This window comes from Onychomys torridus, chromosome 4 (assembly GCF_903995425.1).
Source record: "Onychomys torridus chromosome 4, mOncTor1.1, whole genome shotgun sequence".
Classification (NCBI taxonomy): Eukaryota; Metazoa; Chordata; class Mammalia; order Rodentia; family Cricetidae; genus Onychomys; species Onychomys torridus.
The window spans coordinates 117,260,541-117,277,792 of record NC_050446.1 but is presented as its reverse complement, the minus strand read 5'-3'; the positions used below and the strand labels follow the sequence as shown (position 1 = coordinate 117,277,792).

Here is a 17,252-nt window from a genome sequence, read left to right as displayed (position 1 = left end):
TTTAGATAGACAGGTCATCTTCAAACCCTTCAGAGATCTACAGAATATGGCATTTAAAATGTTTTAATAACTTAGAAAATTTTTCTTTTTGTTATGTCTATGAGACATGTCGGCTCCTGGCAATACCAATCTACTTCAGAGAAAATATGGGCATTGAAGAAACTGCATATGGAGTTAACTTTCATTGTGGCAAAAGTTAGCCACCGGACAACAAAGTGTCCTCGAATCAACTGCTGACAAACAGGACAGACAGGACATGAAACAAAGAACTACTGATTCTTGCCAAAACAAGTGTGGTTGTGGCTTTAACAAAAGGCATCTTCTGAAGCCAGGACAATATGGCATCATCCCTGAAGTGGCCTTTGCAATCTGGAAAGATACAGTGCCCTTTTCTTTGAAGGCAGCTGTACAGGGAGGGGGGCAATGGCTTCTGATGTGCAGTGGAATAGCAGATGAAACAGTTATTCTTGAAGAGTAACTAAGCTCACCCGTCTCAATAGTAGACTGGCATTTAATAGAGGGATGTGGAAAAGAATGGGATGCCGAGATGAAGCCACATACACACAGCCAAGAAGAATGGACAGCTGAATTGAAGAAAAAACATCAATAATTTCCAGAATTTAAAATCCTGAATCATGACATGACAGTAGTGGAATTCAGGTGTTTCTGGTACATGGACTGCTCTCACCAAATTTAAGGTCAAACTGTTGACCTTGTGTATATCCTAGTTCACAAATGAGTCTGTCAGATATGCTAAGCCTATAGGCTGAAGATGATGCCCCAACTCTGTGGAGAAACCTCAGGTGACTGTCTAGGCAGCTGGCTGTTTCTGTCAACTCACATTTTTTTTTTTTTTGAAGCTGCTTGCATGCACTTCCTGTTTTTATTTTTGTTAGGTAATATTATTTCCTTCTTGGGTCTCTGAGGGAGTTGAAGATTAAATAGTTATAGTTAAAGTTTAGATAGTTATAGTTTTCCTTGTTAGAATTTTAGAAAAGAAACTCACTAAAGAGAAAGTGCATAAATTTGAAAGACGTTATAAGATAGTTCTGTTAGTAATAAAAGTTAGGATAGAAAGTAAGTCAGGTACATTTTGGACTTACCAAAATAGGATAGATAATGGAATTATTTTCTCTGAATTTGTCAAATGCAAATGGACTAGACATTGTTTAGGTATTTATTGCTTGTATATATGGTATATAGTTATTGTACTTTTGTATATAGTTTTTCTTGTATTAGTTATAACTTTTTTCTTTTTTCTTTTTTTTTTCTTTTTCAAATGCTTTTAATGTTTTCAGACAGTGAGAGCTTGTTGCAATGGCTGGAGGCTGTGCTAGTGGCTGAGAGCACCTCCTGCCTACCCACAACTCCCTTCTTCCAGGAAATGCTTGAAAGGGGCCATGCCCATCTTGAGGCCACATTGTGTGTGGCAGAGTATTATATCCAGGGTGTCCTGCTCCTCCTCCCCAAAGTCTCCCTCAAGCCCAGGAGAAGGGTTCTTGTAGGCCCTAGGAGCTGATGACATGCCCGGACCAGGTCTCATGCTTGGTGCCCGGTGCAAGGTGGGTGATCACCACCTCTACAGCCTGCAGTTTCTCATTCTTGGGCGGGATAGAGCACATCTTATAGGTGACCTCGTCGCCTTCCACTGGAACATACTCCCCTTCCACATCAGAGATGTGAAGGAAGATGTCAGGGCCACCATCAGCTGGGGTGATGAAGCCGTGGCCCTTGGACCGGCAGAAGCATTTACAGACTCTTTTGTAGACAAGGCCCTGTGAATCCCTCACCATCGCTGAGAAGGTCCTTGTCCTGCGGGTGGGCAGAGGACTAGGGACCACATTGCCTCGCAGTGGGGATGGAGAGCGATCCTGGGCCGAGGAGTGTCCAATAGCCCGACATTAGTCTGGTGCGTTGGGACCTGTGGTGGCGGGGGCGGCTCAGATGACATGGCTGACCTAGCGACACATGTAAGTCGAGGAGTTCGAGTTGTCCCAGCTGCTGGCCTCAGACTACAAGCCCTTTTCTTTTCTTTTCTTTTTTTTTTTTTAAATAGAAAAGGAGAGTTCCCCTTGCTCCACATCCTCTTCAACATAAGCTGTCTTCTGTGTTTTTGATCTTAGCTGCTCTGACAGGTGTAAGGTGGTATCTCAGAGTCATTTTGATTTGCATTTCCCGGATAATTAGGATGTTGAGCAATTCCTTAAATGTCTTTCAGCCATCTGAGCTTCCTCTGTTGAGAATTCTCTGTTTAGTTTATATCCCATTTCTTAATTGGACTGTTGGGCATTTTGATGTCTAATTTCTTGAGTTCTTTATATATTCTAAATATCAGCCCTCTGTCAGATGTGGGGTTGGTGAAGACCTTTTCCCATTCTGTAGGCTGTCGCTTTGTCTTGTTGACCATGTCCTTTGCTCTACAAAAGCTTCTCAGTTTCAACAGGTCCCATTGATTGATTGTTTCTCTCAGTGTCTGTGCTACTGGTGTTATATTTAGAAAGTGATCTCTGGTGCCAATGCGTTCAAGACTACTTCCTATTTTCTCTTCTATCAGGTTCAGAGTAACTGGATTTATGTTGAGATCTTTGATCCACTTGGACTTAAGTTTTGTGCACGGTGACAGATATGGATCTATTTGCAGCCTTCTACATGTTGACATCCAGTTATGCCAGCAGCATTTGTTGAAGATGCTTTCTTTTTTCCATTGTACACATTTGGCTTCTTTGTCAAAAATTGTATGTTCATAGGTGTGCTGGTTAATGTCAGGGTCTTCAATTTGATTCCATTGGTCCACCTGCTAGTTTTTATGTCAGTACCAAGCTGTTTTTATTATGGTAGCTCTATAGTAGAGCTTGAGGTCGGGGATTGTGATGCCTCCAGAGGTTGTTTTATTGTATAGGATTCTTTTGGCTATCCTGGGTTTTTGTTTTTCCATATGAAGTTGAGTATTATTCTTTCCAGGTCTGTGAAGAGTTGTGTTGGTAATTTGATGGGGATTGTGTTGAATCTGTAGATTGCTTTTGGTAAGATCGCCATTTTTACTATGTTAATCCTACCTATCCATGAGCATGGGAGATATTTTCATTTTCTGACATCTTCTTCAATTTCTTTTTTCAGGAATTTAAAGTTCTTATCATATAGGTCCTTCACATGCTTAGTTAGAGTAACCCCAAGGTATTTTATATCATTTGTGGCTATTGTAATGTTGTATCTCTGATTTCCTTCTCAGCCTGTTTGTCTACTGTATTATAGGAGGGCTACTGATTTTTTTGAGTTGATCTTATATCCTGATATGTTGCTGAAGGTTTTTATAAGCTGTATCAGTTTCTTGGTTGAATTTTTGGGGTCACTCATGTATACTATCATGTCATCTGCAAATAGGGAAAGCTTGACTATTCCTTTCTAATTTGTATCCCCTTAATCTCCTTATGTTGTCTTATAGCTCTGGCTAGAACTTCAAGTACTATATTGAATAAGTATGGGGAGAGGGGACAGCCTTGCCTTGTTCCAGATTTAGTGGTACTGCTTTGAGTTTCTCTCCATTTAATTTGATGTTGGCTGTTGGCTTGCTGCTGGTGGGAATGCAAGCTTGTACAGCCACTTTGGAAATCAATATGGCTCTTCCTTAGAAAATTGGGAATCCATCTCCCCCAAGACCCAGCTATAGCACTTTTGGGCATATACCCAAGGAATGCTCAATCATACCACAAGGGCATTGTTTGTAATATCCAGAACCTGGAAACAACCTAGATGGCCTTCAACTGAAGAATGGATTAAGAAAATATGGTACATATATACAATGGAGTACTTACTCAGCAAAGAAAAACAATGACATCATGAGGTTTGCAGGCAAATGGATGGATCTAGAAAAAATCATCCTGAGTGAGGTAACCCAGACTCAGAAAGACAAACATGGTATGTACTCACTCATAGGAGGATACTAGATGTAAAACAAAGATGACTAGACTGCTACACAACTTCAGGGAGGCTACCTAGAAAACAGGACCCTAAGAAAGACACAGGGGATGGCTGCGGGGTCCTGGCTCTGAAATCCAGCTCCATCCTCTCTGGGCGCGGGGCTGGCCAGCTTGATGGGATTTGTTCCTTGTTCTGCGCCGACCCAAGGCTCGATGATCAGGGTGATGGCTCCGGCAAAGAAGGGTGGTGAGAAGAAGAAGGGCCATTCTGCCATGAATGAGGTGGTGACCTGAGAATACACCATCAACATTCACAAGTGCATCCATGGAGTGGGCTTCAAGAAGCATGCCCCTAGGGCACACAAAGAAATCCGGAAATTTGCCATGAAGGAGATGGGGACTCCAGATGTGCACATTGATACCAGGCTCAATAAAGCCGTCTGGGCCAAAGGAATAAGGAATGTTCCATACTGTATCCGTGTATATTTGTCCAGAAAATGTAATGAGGATGAGGACTCCCCAAACAAGCTCTACACATTGGTAACTTACGTACCTGTTACCACATTTAAAAATCTACAGACAGTCAATGTGGATGAGAACTAAGGTGCTGAGTGTCAATAAAGTTGGAGAACTTAAAAAAAATAAAAGAAAGAAAGAAAGAAAGAAAGAAAGAAAGAAAGAAGAAAGAAAGAAAGAAAGAAAGAAAGAAAGACAGACAGACACAGGGATCGCCCAATGTCAGATAAATGGATGAGATCTACATGAACAACCTGGACAACAGTGGGAGTAATGAAGGGCAAGGTTTGAGGGAAAGGGAGCTTAGGGGAGCAGGAGATCCCAGCTGGATCAAGAACAGAAAGGAAGAACAAGGAATAACAGACCATGGTGAATGAAGACCACATGAGAACAGGAATAGCCAGAGTGCTGGAGAGGTCCCCAGGAATCCACAATGATACATCCACTGTAGACTACTGACAATTGTCGAGAGAAAGCCTAAACTGACCTAGTCTGGTGATCAGATGGCCAAACACCCTAACAGTCATGCTGGAACTCTCATCCAATAACTGATGAAAGTGGATGCAGAGATCCTCAGCCAGGCCCCAGGTGGAGCTCCAGGAGTCCAATTGGTGAGAAAGAGGAGGGACTGTATGAGCGAGAATTGTTGAGACCAAGATTGGAAAAAGCACAGGGACAAATAGCCAAACTAATGGAAACACATGAATTATGAACCAAAAGCTGTGGAGCTTTTGGATAAGTGAGACAATTGAATAGCTTGAACTGTTTGGGAGGCACCCAGTCTGTGGGACCTGGACCTGTCCTTAGTGCATGAGCTGGCAGTTTGGAACCTTGGGCTTACACAGGGACACTTTGCTCAGCCTGGAAGGAGGGGACTGGAGCTGCCTGTACTGAATCTACCAGGTTTAAATGAATCCCCAGGTGAGTCTTGGCCCTGGAGTATATGGGAATGGAGGGGAGGGGCTAGGGGAAAGGTAGGGGCAGGGGCGGGAGGGGGGAGGACAGGGGAACCCATGGCTGATATGTAAAGTTAAAACACAAATATAATAAAAAAACATAAAAAATAGAAAAGGGGAAATATGGTGATATTTTATTCGTACTGAAATGTGATTTTATTTGTATGTTAATAAATAAAGTTACCTGGAGGTCAGAGCTAATAGCAAGCCATAGCAGAAGCCAGGCAGTGGTGGCATACACTTTTAATCCAGATCACATGACAGGCAGATCTCTGTGTGTTCAAGGATACAGCCAGCATGGAGACACACGCCTTTAATCCCAATACCAACCATAGAGACCAAGAGATCTGTGTAGACAGGCAGTGACAGGAGGTCATGTGGTTGGGTTTACAACCAATAAGAAGGCAGAACAGAAAGTCAATAAAAAGACAGACACGCAGGAAGTAGGCCTCTTTCTGAGAGGAAGGACAGCAGTGGCAGGAAGTGTAAGAAAGGCAGTTTTAAGTCTCAGCTCTTAGCTACTGCTCTGACCTCTTGGGCTGTTAACTCTTTAAAAAAAAAAAAAAAAAGGATCCCGGCTAGCTCAGTCAGTAGAGCATGAGACTCTTAATCTCAGGGTTGTGGGTTCAAGCCCCATGTTGGCCTTGGGTTTGCATTTATTAATAAGACTCTTTAAGATGCAGTCTACACTTCCTGACTAGTATACAATCCACCACTAGGTAATACATACCTCTATAGGCTTGAATCTAAAATAATTTATATGATGCTCTGCTGTCTAGTTTGGTGTCAACTTGACACAAGCTAGGGTCATTTTGGAAGAGAAAATCTCACTTGAGAAAATGACCCCATCAGATTGGCTTGTGGGCAAATCTGTGGTACATTTTCTTGAAGGATAATTGATGTGGAAGGGTCCAGCTCACTGTAGGTGGCATCATCCTGGAACTGGTGGTCCTGGGCACTATAAAAAAGCAAGCTGAGCAAGACAGGAGGAGCCAGCCAGTTAGCAGCACCCACTGCATGGCCCCTGCATCAGTTCCTACTTCCAGGTTCTTGCCCTGTTTGAGTTCCTACCTTGACTTCCCTCTCTCATTGATGGACTGGTGCCTGAAAGAGTAAATTAAATAAGCTCTTCCTCACAAAGTTGCTTCTGGTTTCAGGGTTATGTCACAGAAATACAAACTCTAAGACAGATGCCAAGTCATGGCTGATCACATGTCTCCTAACAATTGGAAACCGCTATTGTTTTCCAATCAGTACATTTTTCAAGGAAAAGTATTAATTAAAGAAATATGATCTCTAGAGCATGGTAAAGGCCCTAGCAAAAATGACTTTGGTCCAAGAGTCCATTGGATTTAGCCCCCCCCCACACACACACACACATCTAGGCTTCCTCCTGTTTTTCTAAGACAGTGTATACATGAGCAAGGAAAAGAGCATTTCCTCTTCTCTCAGCCGTCCACCTTCCTGTCTCATCCAGGTCCCCTCCATCTGGTTCCATTCTATATCTAGTGAAAAACTCAACACTGTCACATCTTTCTGACAAAAGCTTTATTCTTTATTTTACTCTTAAGTGTCATGGAGTAAGAACAAGCTCCCCCACCCCTCTCTTTAACTCAGTAACAGTATCCATAAAATAAAAGGCCAGAGTATATGGAACTTTCTAGTCCTTCTGACTGGATTTTCCAGTGCTTTTCAGGGGTGCATATGAATGTGTGGGTAACTTCAGAGAGAAATCAGAAGCAGAGAGAAAACTGCATTTGGGATCTAGCAGGCATGATTAAAATTATTTAAAAGTTTCATTTGTTACTCATGGGGACTTGGCATGTACAACAGATATCAAGAACTCAGTAATAGAAGAAAAAATATTCCCTACTTTCTTATTTTTAAAATTTTCCCATTAGCATATTCTCATTATATATGGTACTGGGTCATACAATGTCATTTGTGTGTGTGGGGGGGGGTGGTTCAAGACAGGGTTTCTCTGTGTAGCTTTGCACCTTTCCTGGAACTCACTCTGTAGCCCAGGCTGGCCTCAAACTCACAGAGATCCACCTGCCTCTGCCTCTCGAGTGCTGGGATTAAAGGCATATGCTACCACTGCCCAGCTGGGCTGGAGAGATGGCTCAGCCATTAAAGACTAGGCTTACAACCACAATGTCATTTTTATACAATTGTACAATGTCCTTCTACTACATTAACCCATAGATCCCTGCCATCACCAATCTCGTATCTTCTTTCATACCTGTATTCACTAGGAAAAATGCACTAGAATCTTGATATCTTGTCTGAGATTCCATAGTCATCTTTCAGAAAAAAACAAACAGAAGAATAGAGCAACCAATGACCAGCCTTAGAGAATACTTGGGTTACATCATGTTCTGTGTGCAGAATAAGACAGGGAGACTATCTTTCACTTGGTGATGAGTGTTACCCCACTGGGAGGTAATTTGGTGCACTTGTTAAGAAATAAGGTCAGGTACCCAGTGTTCATCAGATCAGTCTTGACATTTTTCCTGATCACACAGCCTCACATTTAATGCAGAACAAATGATATCAGAAGCCATTTTCTCACATCTAGGACATGATAATGGAGTTCAAAGAGGATGATTATGGGTTATCTGATTCAGAGAGTGCCCTGTGATTTCAAGCAGCTTAGAATTATAGTGTAGTTCTAAAAAAGGGTGTACTTGATAAATTCAGTTTATCTGAGCTTGGAAAAATGGTGGGTAGCTTTGAGGATAATGTTTTCAAGTGAAAGGACAAGACACAGGAAAGCATCAGGGAGAGGCTAGGTAAACAGAGAAAGAGGCCATGTAGTCAAGAGTTCTTGTCTACCCATCTGAAAACAACCTCTTCTCACCAAGCTCTTTAGCCCCCTTCTTTCTCGTGGTTTAGTTATCACAACTTTGTGTTCTGTTCTGACCACGGTTTTCATGGCTTCTGTCACTTCTTCCACCCTCTATCATTAAAGAGAAGGAAGGAGTCCTTACATCGGCCCCTCCAGCATCCTTACTTAGGCTTTAGTTGCTACCACTGAACAATGGGGAAGAGTTTTCCCAAAATAGTAAATTCAGTGGCAAAACAAAGTGGAAACATACTGAGGGTGTGTGTGTGTGTGTGTGTGTGTGTGTGTGTGTGTGTGTGTGTGTGTGTTGGCACACAACTTTAATCCCAGCACTCAGGAGGCAGAAGCAGGTGGATCTCTGTGAGTTTGAGGCCAGCCTGGTCTACAGAGTGAGTTCCAGGAAAGGCTCCAAAGTTATACAGAGAAACCCTGTTTGAAAAACAAGGGTTGGGGATTTAGCTCAGTGGTAGAGCGCTCTTGCCTAGCAAGCACAAGGCTCTGGGTTCGATCCTCAGCTTTAAAAAAAAAAGAAAAAGAAAAAAAAAGAAACACAAACAAGTCTATAACTGGTGTTGGATAAGCAATTGGTACGCTCTTCCCTGGGGAAGACTATTTCCTCCATTCTCAGCAATCCTTAATTGTCTGTAGTTCTTTGTGTAAGGTTGAAGCATCATGGGCTTTCCCTCTTGCACGATAACATGGGTATTGTTGTTGTCTTTGTTTAGCTCATATTTAGGCAGCAATATTGGAGAGAGTTTATGGGCATGCCTGTGACATTCCTAGGAGATACAGTCTCAAAGCAAATTGCCTGGTCCTCTAGCTTTTTACACCCTCCTGTAGTGATTCCCAAGTCTTAGGTACAGATGTGTTCTGAGGATGTATTGGCTGAGACTGGGCTCTGCATTTTGATTGGTTGTGATTTTCTGTAATGCACTCCTTTAAAACAGATAGTAAAAACCATTTGTCAATTTTTATAACGCAGTGTTTTATTATTCTTAGAAAAGTATTTCTCAGAAAATAAAAAAATAATAGTATAATTTTAGGGTTTCTGGATGTCCATGTGGAAGTTAATGTCTCAATACAATCTCTCAAAACTGTCCAATGTAACACCAAGAAAAATAAAACCACATAAACTCCATTCCTTCCACAGAATCAGAAATTTGAGAATAGAAAAAAAAACCTTTAAATTCCATTTATAAAAATACCAATTTTGAATGCAGGTAATTCTTGTATCCAGGCCTTTCCCTTTTATGAAGACTAAAGTAGGACCCAGAAATGTGTGTGCAAATAAGAGAGAGAGTAGGAGAGCTAACATGGACCGACCTCATTCCCAGTACGTGGATGTGAGCATGAAGTGGGAAAGGAACAGGAAGTGTCCTGCTCGGTCAGAGCAGGTGCTGGTGGTCCACAAGCTCAGGCAAAGGCTCTCCCAGGCCTCCCGACCTGCGGCTGTCACAGCTAAACGGTTAATATTGCTAAAATGATGCTAACTAAAGTTGTTACTCTCTGTATGATGATTCAGTTCCTATCTAGTGTTTTGGCTTCGGAGTATCATCCAAAATGCCTCATTACATTCAGTTGTCACACTTCTCTTTGTCTGAGAAGGGGACTTTTATACATAGTTTTGAAGTTAATTCTTCATACATTGTATTTTGATCCCCTCCACCAACTCCTCCAAGATCCACCATCTGTTCCATAGTCATGCCTTCATTTCTGCCTTCATTTGAAGTATTTAAACATTTTTTGAGTTTCATATTTGGGTACTATATTTCCATCATTCCCCCAGCTCCTCCTATCTCTCCCTCACTTTTTGGAAAATGCATCACATCTTCTTTAATTATCATTGTTTTATGTGTGTATGTTTGTGTGCATATATAAATAGAACATTTGGAATCCATTTAGTGTTGAGCATATCTACACATGTTTAGGACTGGTTGTTTGGGATTGGATAACCTATGAAGGGTCTTGTCCCTGGAGAAGACCAATGCTCCCTTTCTCAGTAGCAATTAATTTCCTGTAGCCCCAAGTACATGTGAGGAGGGCATGGTGAGTCACTTGTGGACTCCACGGTCATTTCTGCTGTTCAAAATGTTATTCTATGAAACCTGAGAGCTTGGCTAATTCAAGGGTTAGTTCTCAACACTGGAGCTGCCTTGATATTATAACCTTGGCTTCTTTGGGTACTAAAGCCATTGGATGTCCCAGTGAGTTTTCAGCCTGTGGATTTGGCAGGTCCCTACTCATTCTAGAAGATGTCCACACAGAGACAGCAAATGTCCAAGCCCTGGGGTGACACCTGAATATGTCAGAGAGTGGGGAAGTGAATGGAGCAATGAAGTCTCTGCTGACATCGTGGGGGAAAGAGGGACAGATTTTGCATAAACGGTTGAACACGGACATTGGTTATTGACTTAGTAAAAAGATCCATTCTCTAGACTCATTTTTCTACAAGTCAGCTCACCATAGAAGAGTTCCTCCTGGTATTTTCTCAAGGGAAGTACCTGGAGTGTGGAGAAGTAAGCAAGAAAAGGAAGTAGTTAGCCTTCTTGGTAATGTCAAATCTTTTGACTGGCATCTCTACTGAAGGCAGTTATCTTCTGGCTTGGGACAAAGAGATAAGATTAGGAGGAGCTCAGAGCCCCAGATAAAATCCGGTATCCTCACATTCTGTTTGATGACTGAACCTTTGTCTGCGTTCTTCCCATGAAAACATGAGTGGACTCCACCTTAACCCCTTCCACACAAGATGCTTCTAGGTAAACCAACATCGGGGGTGTAATGACTGAGAATACTTTTTCACATGCCTTCTCTTAGATCCCCTGCCTGGCTGCTGTGAGGGCATGCAGGCTCTCTGCAGAGATGGCTAATTCTGCTGTGCTCTTCCCACACCGTGTCTGCCTGGGAAAACTAAAGGCCAGCCTCATGAATCATTCGGGATCTTGTCACAGTTGTGGGGAACTTCACTTTTACAGGAGGTGAACAGGCTCCCTTTGCATCCACTCAACATGTCCATAGCATTCTTATAGTAACACATCCACTAGTGATGAGAGACATAACCAGTGACAGGCTGAAGTTGTTTTTCGCTTGCAAAAGACTTCCCTCATTAAGTAGGTCCTGTGGTTTTAGATGATTTCATGAACATAATGAAATAAGGAAACCAGTGTCCTTTCTCCTTCTGTCTCCAGCCAAACACATAAAATGTCTCCCACACTTGAAAAGCCCTCTGCAGCTCCCCTCACTCTTGAGATGCAGCCCCAGTGCTTACTCACTGAATACAGACCACAGAGCACTCTTGATCTTGTCTCTACCGCTCTCTGTCCTGCAGATGTTGGCCTGCCGTACTGCACTCATAGGCTCTCATGAGGCTGCTAGTGAGAGGAAACATTGGAGGATTTTCATACAGCTCAGTAGTAAGGCTAGGCATTTTAGAGTCATTTTGAAGCAGTCGCATCTCAGTTATTACTGAAATTTTCTTGGGAATCCTTACATTCGCCTTCTTTCCCGTGTCCTTCCTTATCTCTGTGGATAGGCCCTTTGAGATGAAACAGATCCATGTCCATCTCATTTAGAAAGAAGAAGTGCCATCATATTTGCAAGATGGTGTGAAACTAAGGCCATCGTGGACAAGGCCCCACACTTGAACTACAGAGTCTTGGACAGGCCCTGGTTACTCTTGTGATCTCTGCCTTGAACTTCTCCTGGAAACACCACGTGATGATCTTGAAGTGACGATGAAGATTTTCTGGGACATGTGGGGGTAAGACAAACACTGACATCATGTGTCTGTAGTCTCTAGAAATATTGACAATATCTCCTACCAAGAAGAAGGCAGAAGCCAGCACGCCAGATAAGTAGGAATGGGGAGGCCTTTTGTGACTCCAGCCACATCTGTGCACCAAGCAAAGAACATATAAAGAGAAGGTTGGCTGAGCTCTCAGTGAAGGCTCCTCCTGGTGAGATGAAGTCCATCTTCTTCAGCCTTTCTCTGCTCCTCCTTCTGGAGGAGCAAGCAGCTGGGATAGAAATCTATGGTGAGTGCACGGAATCACTTGATAGGAAGGCATTCAGGGAGAATGTCCATAAGGGTGTTCTGGCAGTGAGAAGACCCTTCCACAGGGTGATCTTGATGCATTTTGACTCTTCTCCACCCAAATCCACATGCCTTGTGGGTGCCTCAGAGGTGTTGAGGGGGGAAATCCTGGGATAAGACTAGGAAGGGAGCTGGGCAGACAACGTAACTCAAATGTTCTTGTTATCAATTACCAGGTGGGAGAAAGGGACACTTTCTAGTAAAATCACCCCCAGTTGTATTTATCCGAAAAGGCTGTTTCCACTACAGGCCCAGAGGAGCCCAGGAACATGAACCTGAAGGAAGCATTGTTGTGCAAACTAAACACCACATATATGGCCAAGACGCTGCTGAGGCTGATCTGGAAGAGACTCGGAGTTCACAGGAACAGACAGGTTTAAACGAAGACATAGTTTGTGATGAAGAAGATGAGACTAGCCAACAAAAATCCCAACTCAAATCCCTGTCCCAAATAAAATCCCAAGCCCAAGTAAGACCCAGTGGAGCCCAACTGAAGTCCCAGACAGGCCAGCTAAAGACCCTAGGCCAGGTGAAATCACAAATCAAGCTGAAATCCCACAGAGCCCCTCTGAAATCCTACCAGGCAGCACTAACTGTCCAAGAAGATTTTCCTCAGCAAATCAAGGGCAAAGAATACACCCTGAATGAAGAAGACCTGGGCCAAGTGCGTCAACAGCATAAAAAGGTTCACAGGCTCAAAAGAAAGCTTGGCCGGGCCAGGAAAACAGCAGCGTTCTTTCCATATTTTAGACAACAATCCCAAGACTATGATGATGGGTATTTTGTGCAGTTTCAAGAACAACTCCAGAATGGAATTCATCACACAAAATCTTTCCAACAAGGTCACGGGGTGTACTACTGTCCAAAAGAAGGGGTAACCCTATATCAAGATGCCTTCACAGAATAATACATTCATTATTCAGTCAAGGATCAGAACACACTTAGAGGTAAGTGTCTTACCAAACAGGAGAGCTAGCTACCCCAGTGCTTATGTATGGTCCACGATGGACTCCCTGGGCCCATTATGGGATTGGTAGTGAAGCCTACAGCAGTGGATGTGCTGAATTGCAAAGTGTATGGAGCTGAGCTCCATTCCCTGGTGAAGCAAGCCCCTGGCAGAGGCAGAGTGAGCTACCTGGGCTGTCAGTGTGTCTCACATTCCTCTCCTTTAATTGTCTGTTCTATACATTCATTTTGCACATGTGTAGCCATTAATGCTTTGAACATGTGCCACTTGTAAATCATATAAATTTAAGATGTATTTTTGTAACCTCTTACGCTTTGGATTGACATGGCTCAGTGTCTTGCTACAGTGTTACCAAGCATTAGTGGTTTTGTTTCACATACCAGTTAATGTTCTTCAATCCCATTATCCTTTATCCTTTGCAGGTTCCCTAATCCTTCAGAGATCACAGATGTGTGGGGGTTTGCTCCATCTTTGTGAATACAGGAGCTAAATGAGTCCCAAGAGCCATCCTTGTTTGTGATGCAGGAGCTGTGAGAAGGGAGGCCCTAGGGTGGGGAGGAACTAGTTCCAGGGGATGTTTGCTCTGTCGGGAGAGAAATCTGCAGCTTGGGGGGGAAAGGGATGTTACCTGCATGTTTGCATCAAGGGACTCTTTGTCTGAAGAGAAGGAAAGCAACAGAATGTGTGGGCCCAGTGACCAGTAGTGGCTATCACCCCCAAATGGCCATAATTTGGTCCAAACAGACAAGGGACCTGGTCACACTTGCTTCCTGTCTGCTAGTCTTCACTAATGTGCATCACCACCTCTGTCCTCTCTCCATAGGAGTCACCTGACCTGTGTGGATTGCGATATCTTCCAGATGCAGACTCTTCTGTCGTCCTAGATGCTCTTGCATGGATGACAGGACCCAACACACTTTCATTCCTGAAGCTTCTAAACTTGATGCATCCTCACACCAATGCTCTCTCATAAAGAGATCCTTTCTGGCATCATTTACTTTCAAGTATTGAAATTGCCAAGTTCCTACTAGTTTTGAGGCTTGGATGGCATTCCTTTGAACAACAGTCCCAAACTGAAAGGACATAACAATCTTGTAGCATTACAGATAATAGAAACCAAGTGTTTCCCAATAAAGACATTGTTTTGGAATCAATTGCTTTTTAATATGTTTATATAGTATGATTATGCATGTATGTCTGTGTATGAGTATGAGGCTATGCCTGTGGAGTTCAGAAGATAACTTGGGAACTGATTTTTTCCCCTCTTCTGTGGGGTCCAGTAATTGCACTCAAGTCACCAGGTTTTAAGGGTAAGTGCTCTTACCAATTGAGCCTCCTGATGACACAGTCTTTGCTCTTGCCTATTTAAAACGCTTGGTTTCTTCAAGCTTAGGGGTTTGGAAGGCATACCTCTAAGTGACAATTCCAATTATGAACAATAGCACTCACAGTCATATATCTAGATCTGTGTCTAGAAATGTAACATTTAAAAAAGTGACACACTCTTCATTCATCCTGTGCACACACTGAGCACAACTCCCAACCCCCTCATGACTTATTAGTAGGATTTCAAAAACTACCTCCTGAGAAATGTCAGGTCAGCTGTGACCTGTCAACTTTAACAGGCCGTAGAGAGTTCCCTGATATACTGGCACCCCCATTCAATGGCCCACAGTACCTCACTCTTTTTTCAAGAGTATTTTCTTCTCTTCAAGCTTCCTTTCAGAAGCAAATATCTCATGCCCTGATATGTTAAGGCTCTACGACTCCAGCAAGACAGAGTGTGTTAACCAATGTCCCTTTGGACAGACAGAATGAAGGACCAAATATAATAGTTGGAAAGAGTGTCTTCCATATGAAAACTTTGCTGCCTAAATGATCTACTTGGCAGTATCTACGATGCTTCTTGAGAAGGCACATTCTTTAGGAACAGAAGATAACATGCAGGAGTAAAGATGGTTTTTCAGTTCCAGCTCAGCCACAGGAGACATTCATCTTCAGCAAAATCTGTCTCTGTCTCAAGCCTTGAGTTCACCATTCATAATGGGAAAGTACAGATAGTAACCCTGAACTCCATTTCATATCTGTTAGCTGAGGTGAGGCAGGGCTCCCCCATTTCTGATTATATGACAGGAATTGACCTAATTTATTTATTCATGAGTATGTGTGAAGTTTGTGAGTATGAAAGAATGACTCTCAACGTGGTCAAATACCAACACACCTGCCTCTGGCCTCACAAGTCCAGAGTCTTTTGACCCAGAGTCAGAGCCACTATCCCTTTGATTTAGGAAATATAACCCCTCTAGTTGTGAACATAAAGCAGTTAACTCCTTTGTCATGGGTCCACAGGGTTTGGCTACCATTGCTATGTATGCACTGAATAGGGAGAGAACAAAAAATGGAGGATTATCCAAGCTTTAGAACATAACAAAATTGTTTTTTCTGAGGTCTAGAGTTTTTGAGCTGTTTTTCTTTGCAATTTTCCCTATTTGAAAGTTACAGTGAGAAGCGCATTACATGTATAGGTAATACTTAGTGACATTTTTTTCAGGTATAGCCAAGGGTGAAATAAGGTAGACTGTAGCTGGAGTTTTCTCCAATCCTGCCTGGCCCATGGTCAGGACAAATCTCTCACTCACCAGTCCTGCAGCTGCTCAGACCCAACTGAATAAACACACAGAGACTTGTATTACTTAAACTGTTTGGCCTAATGGCTCAGGCTTCTTGTTAACTGTTCTTATATCTTAAATTAACCCATTTTTATTAATCTATGAGTTGGTAGCAGAGGATGGTTCCCCACTACCACCACAACAGGTTGGCAAGAGTTTCCACCCAAAACCTGAGAAAAAAAGATTCTAAAATGGAGCTAAAAACAGCTTCCTAGTTCCCAGGTTTGAGCTACTATGGCGGGTTCCTGGCATATGTGCTTGACCTATAGTATGGTGGGAATGCTACTGTGCTGCTGCATGGTGGATTTAGCCTTTGCTAATACAGATTAAAAAAAAAAAGATTTCTGGGCAACATGCTGCTTTGATAGAACTGCTTCTGATAGTTGATGGTGCACATGGCTCCAGACCCAAATGTACCACCACCATGTTGGGAAGCTTACATGGGCAGAGCCAGTAGCCACAGCTCCCTTTTCATCTTAGAAATGCTGCAGTTTAAAGCAATAAATTCACAATAAGGCAGATTAAGATGAAATAGTTTACAAAGTACATAGCCTTAAAAGAAAAAAAATATATGCAGTTATATAAAGAAATAGTTTTTAAAAATAAAGTCTTTAAAGAGACAGTAAAGGTAGTATAAAAATAAGCCACATAGCTGGGCAGTGGTGGTGCACACCTTTAATCTCAGCATTCGGGAGGCAGAGGCAGGAGGATCTCTGTGAGTTCGAGGCCAGCCTGGTCTACAAAGTGAGTTCCAGGAAAGGCACAAAGCTACACAGAGAAACCCTGTCTTTAAAAAAAAAAATACAAACAAAAAATACAAAAAAACAATGTAAAGATGACTATCATGCAGAGAATCTGGATTGTGTTGTCTTTGGGATTTTTAACTGCAGAGAGACATTTGATTTTAAAGGCAGATGAGTTAAACTAATATGTATATTTTAAAGATACCTTGACTGCAAAATTTGGATCTAAAGATATGTTGCTTTGGAAAGGAGGCTCTGCTTTTGTTTCCACAGAAAGCAAGAGGCTATGTATTTGTTCTAGATTAAGATACATCAGGTTTGACCACCCAAGACCCCCTGAAAGGTCTTTAATGAAACCATGGCCCAGATGATCAAACATCCAGAACAGTTTCAAGGCTCAGACAATACACCCTCATGGACTATTCCATAATCCTAAAATTTTCTTTATGTCCCCATAAGATACAGCACCCCCCTCCAGCAGGAAGTAGTAAGAGAAACTACACCCAAATTCCCAAATATACCAAGCTGGCTTTGGAGATGGAATTGGCT

The 17,252-nt window shown here is 42.5% G+C and overlaps 1 protein-coding gene and 2 pseudogenes across 1 annotated transcript; 2 read left to right on the top strand and 1 right to left on the bottom strand.

The window, feature by feature from the left end:
- Positions 1-1,428: 1,428 nt before the first annotated feature.
- LOC118582874 lies at positions 1,429-1,951 on the bottom strand (annotated as a pseudogene).
- A 2,191-nt stretch (positions 1,952-4,142) lies between these two features.
- Positions 4,143-4,520, top strand: LOC118583159 (annotated as a pseudogene).
- A 7,672-nt stretch (positions 4,521-12,192) lies between these two features.
- Positions 12,193-13,231, top strand: LOC118581377 (seminal vesicle secretory protein 3A-like). Its single transcript, XM_036183428.1, has 2 exons — positions 12,193-12,265; positions 12,501-13,231. Exons 1-2 carry the CDS (start codon positions 12,193-12,195, stop codon positions 13,229-13,231), a joined length of 804 nt encoding a protein of 267 aa, XP_036039321.1.
- The last annotated feature ends 4,021 nt before the right edge of the window (positions 13,232-17,252 follow it).

Excerpts from the sequence above, each read along its gene's own strand:
- LOC118581377 (XM_036183428.1), top strand. The coding sequence starts at position 12,193 with ATGAAGTCCATCTTCTTCAGCCTTTCTCTGCTCCTCCTTCTGGAGGAG. Across the intron at positions 12,266-12,500 it reads AGCTGGGATAGAAATCTATG|GTGGGAGAAAGGGACACTTT; the intron begins GTGAGTGCACGG and ends ATCAATTACCAG.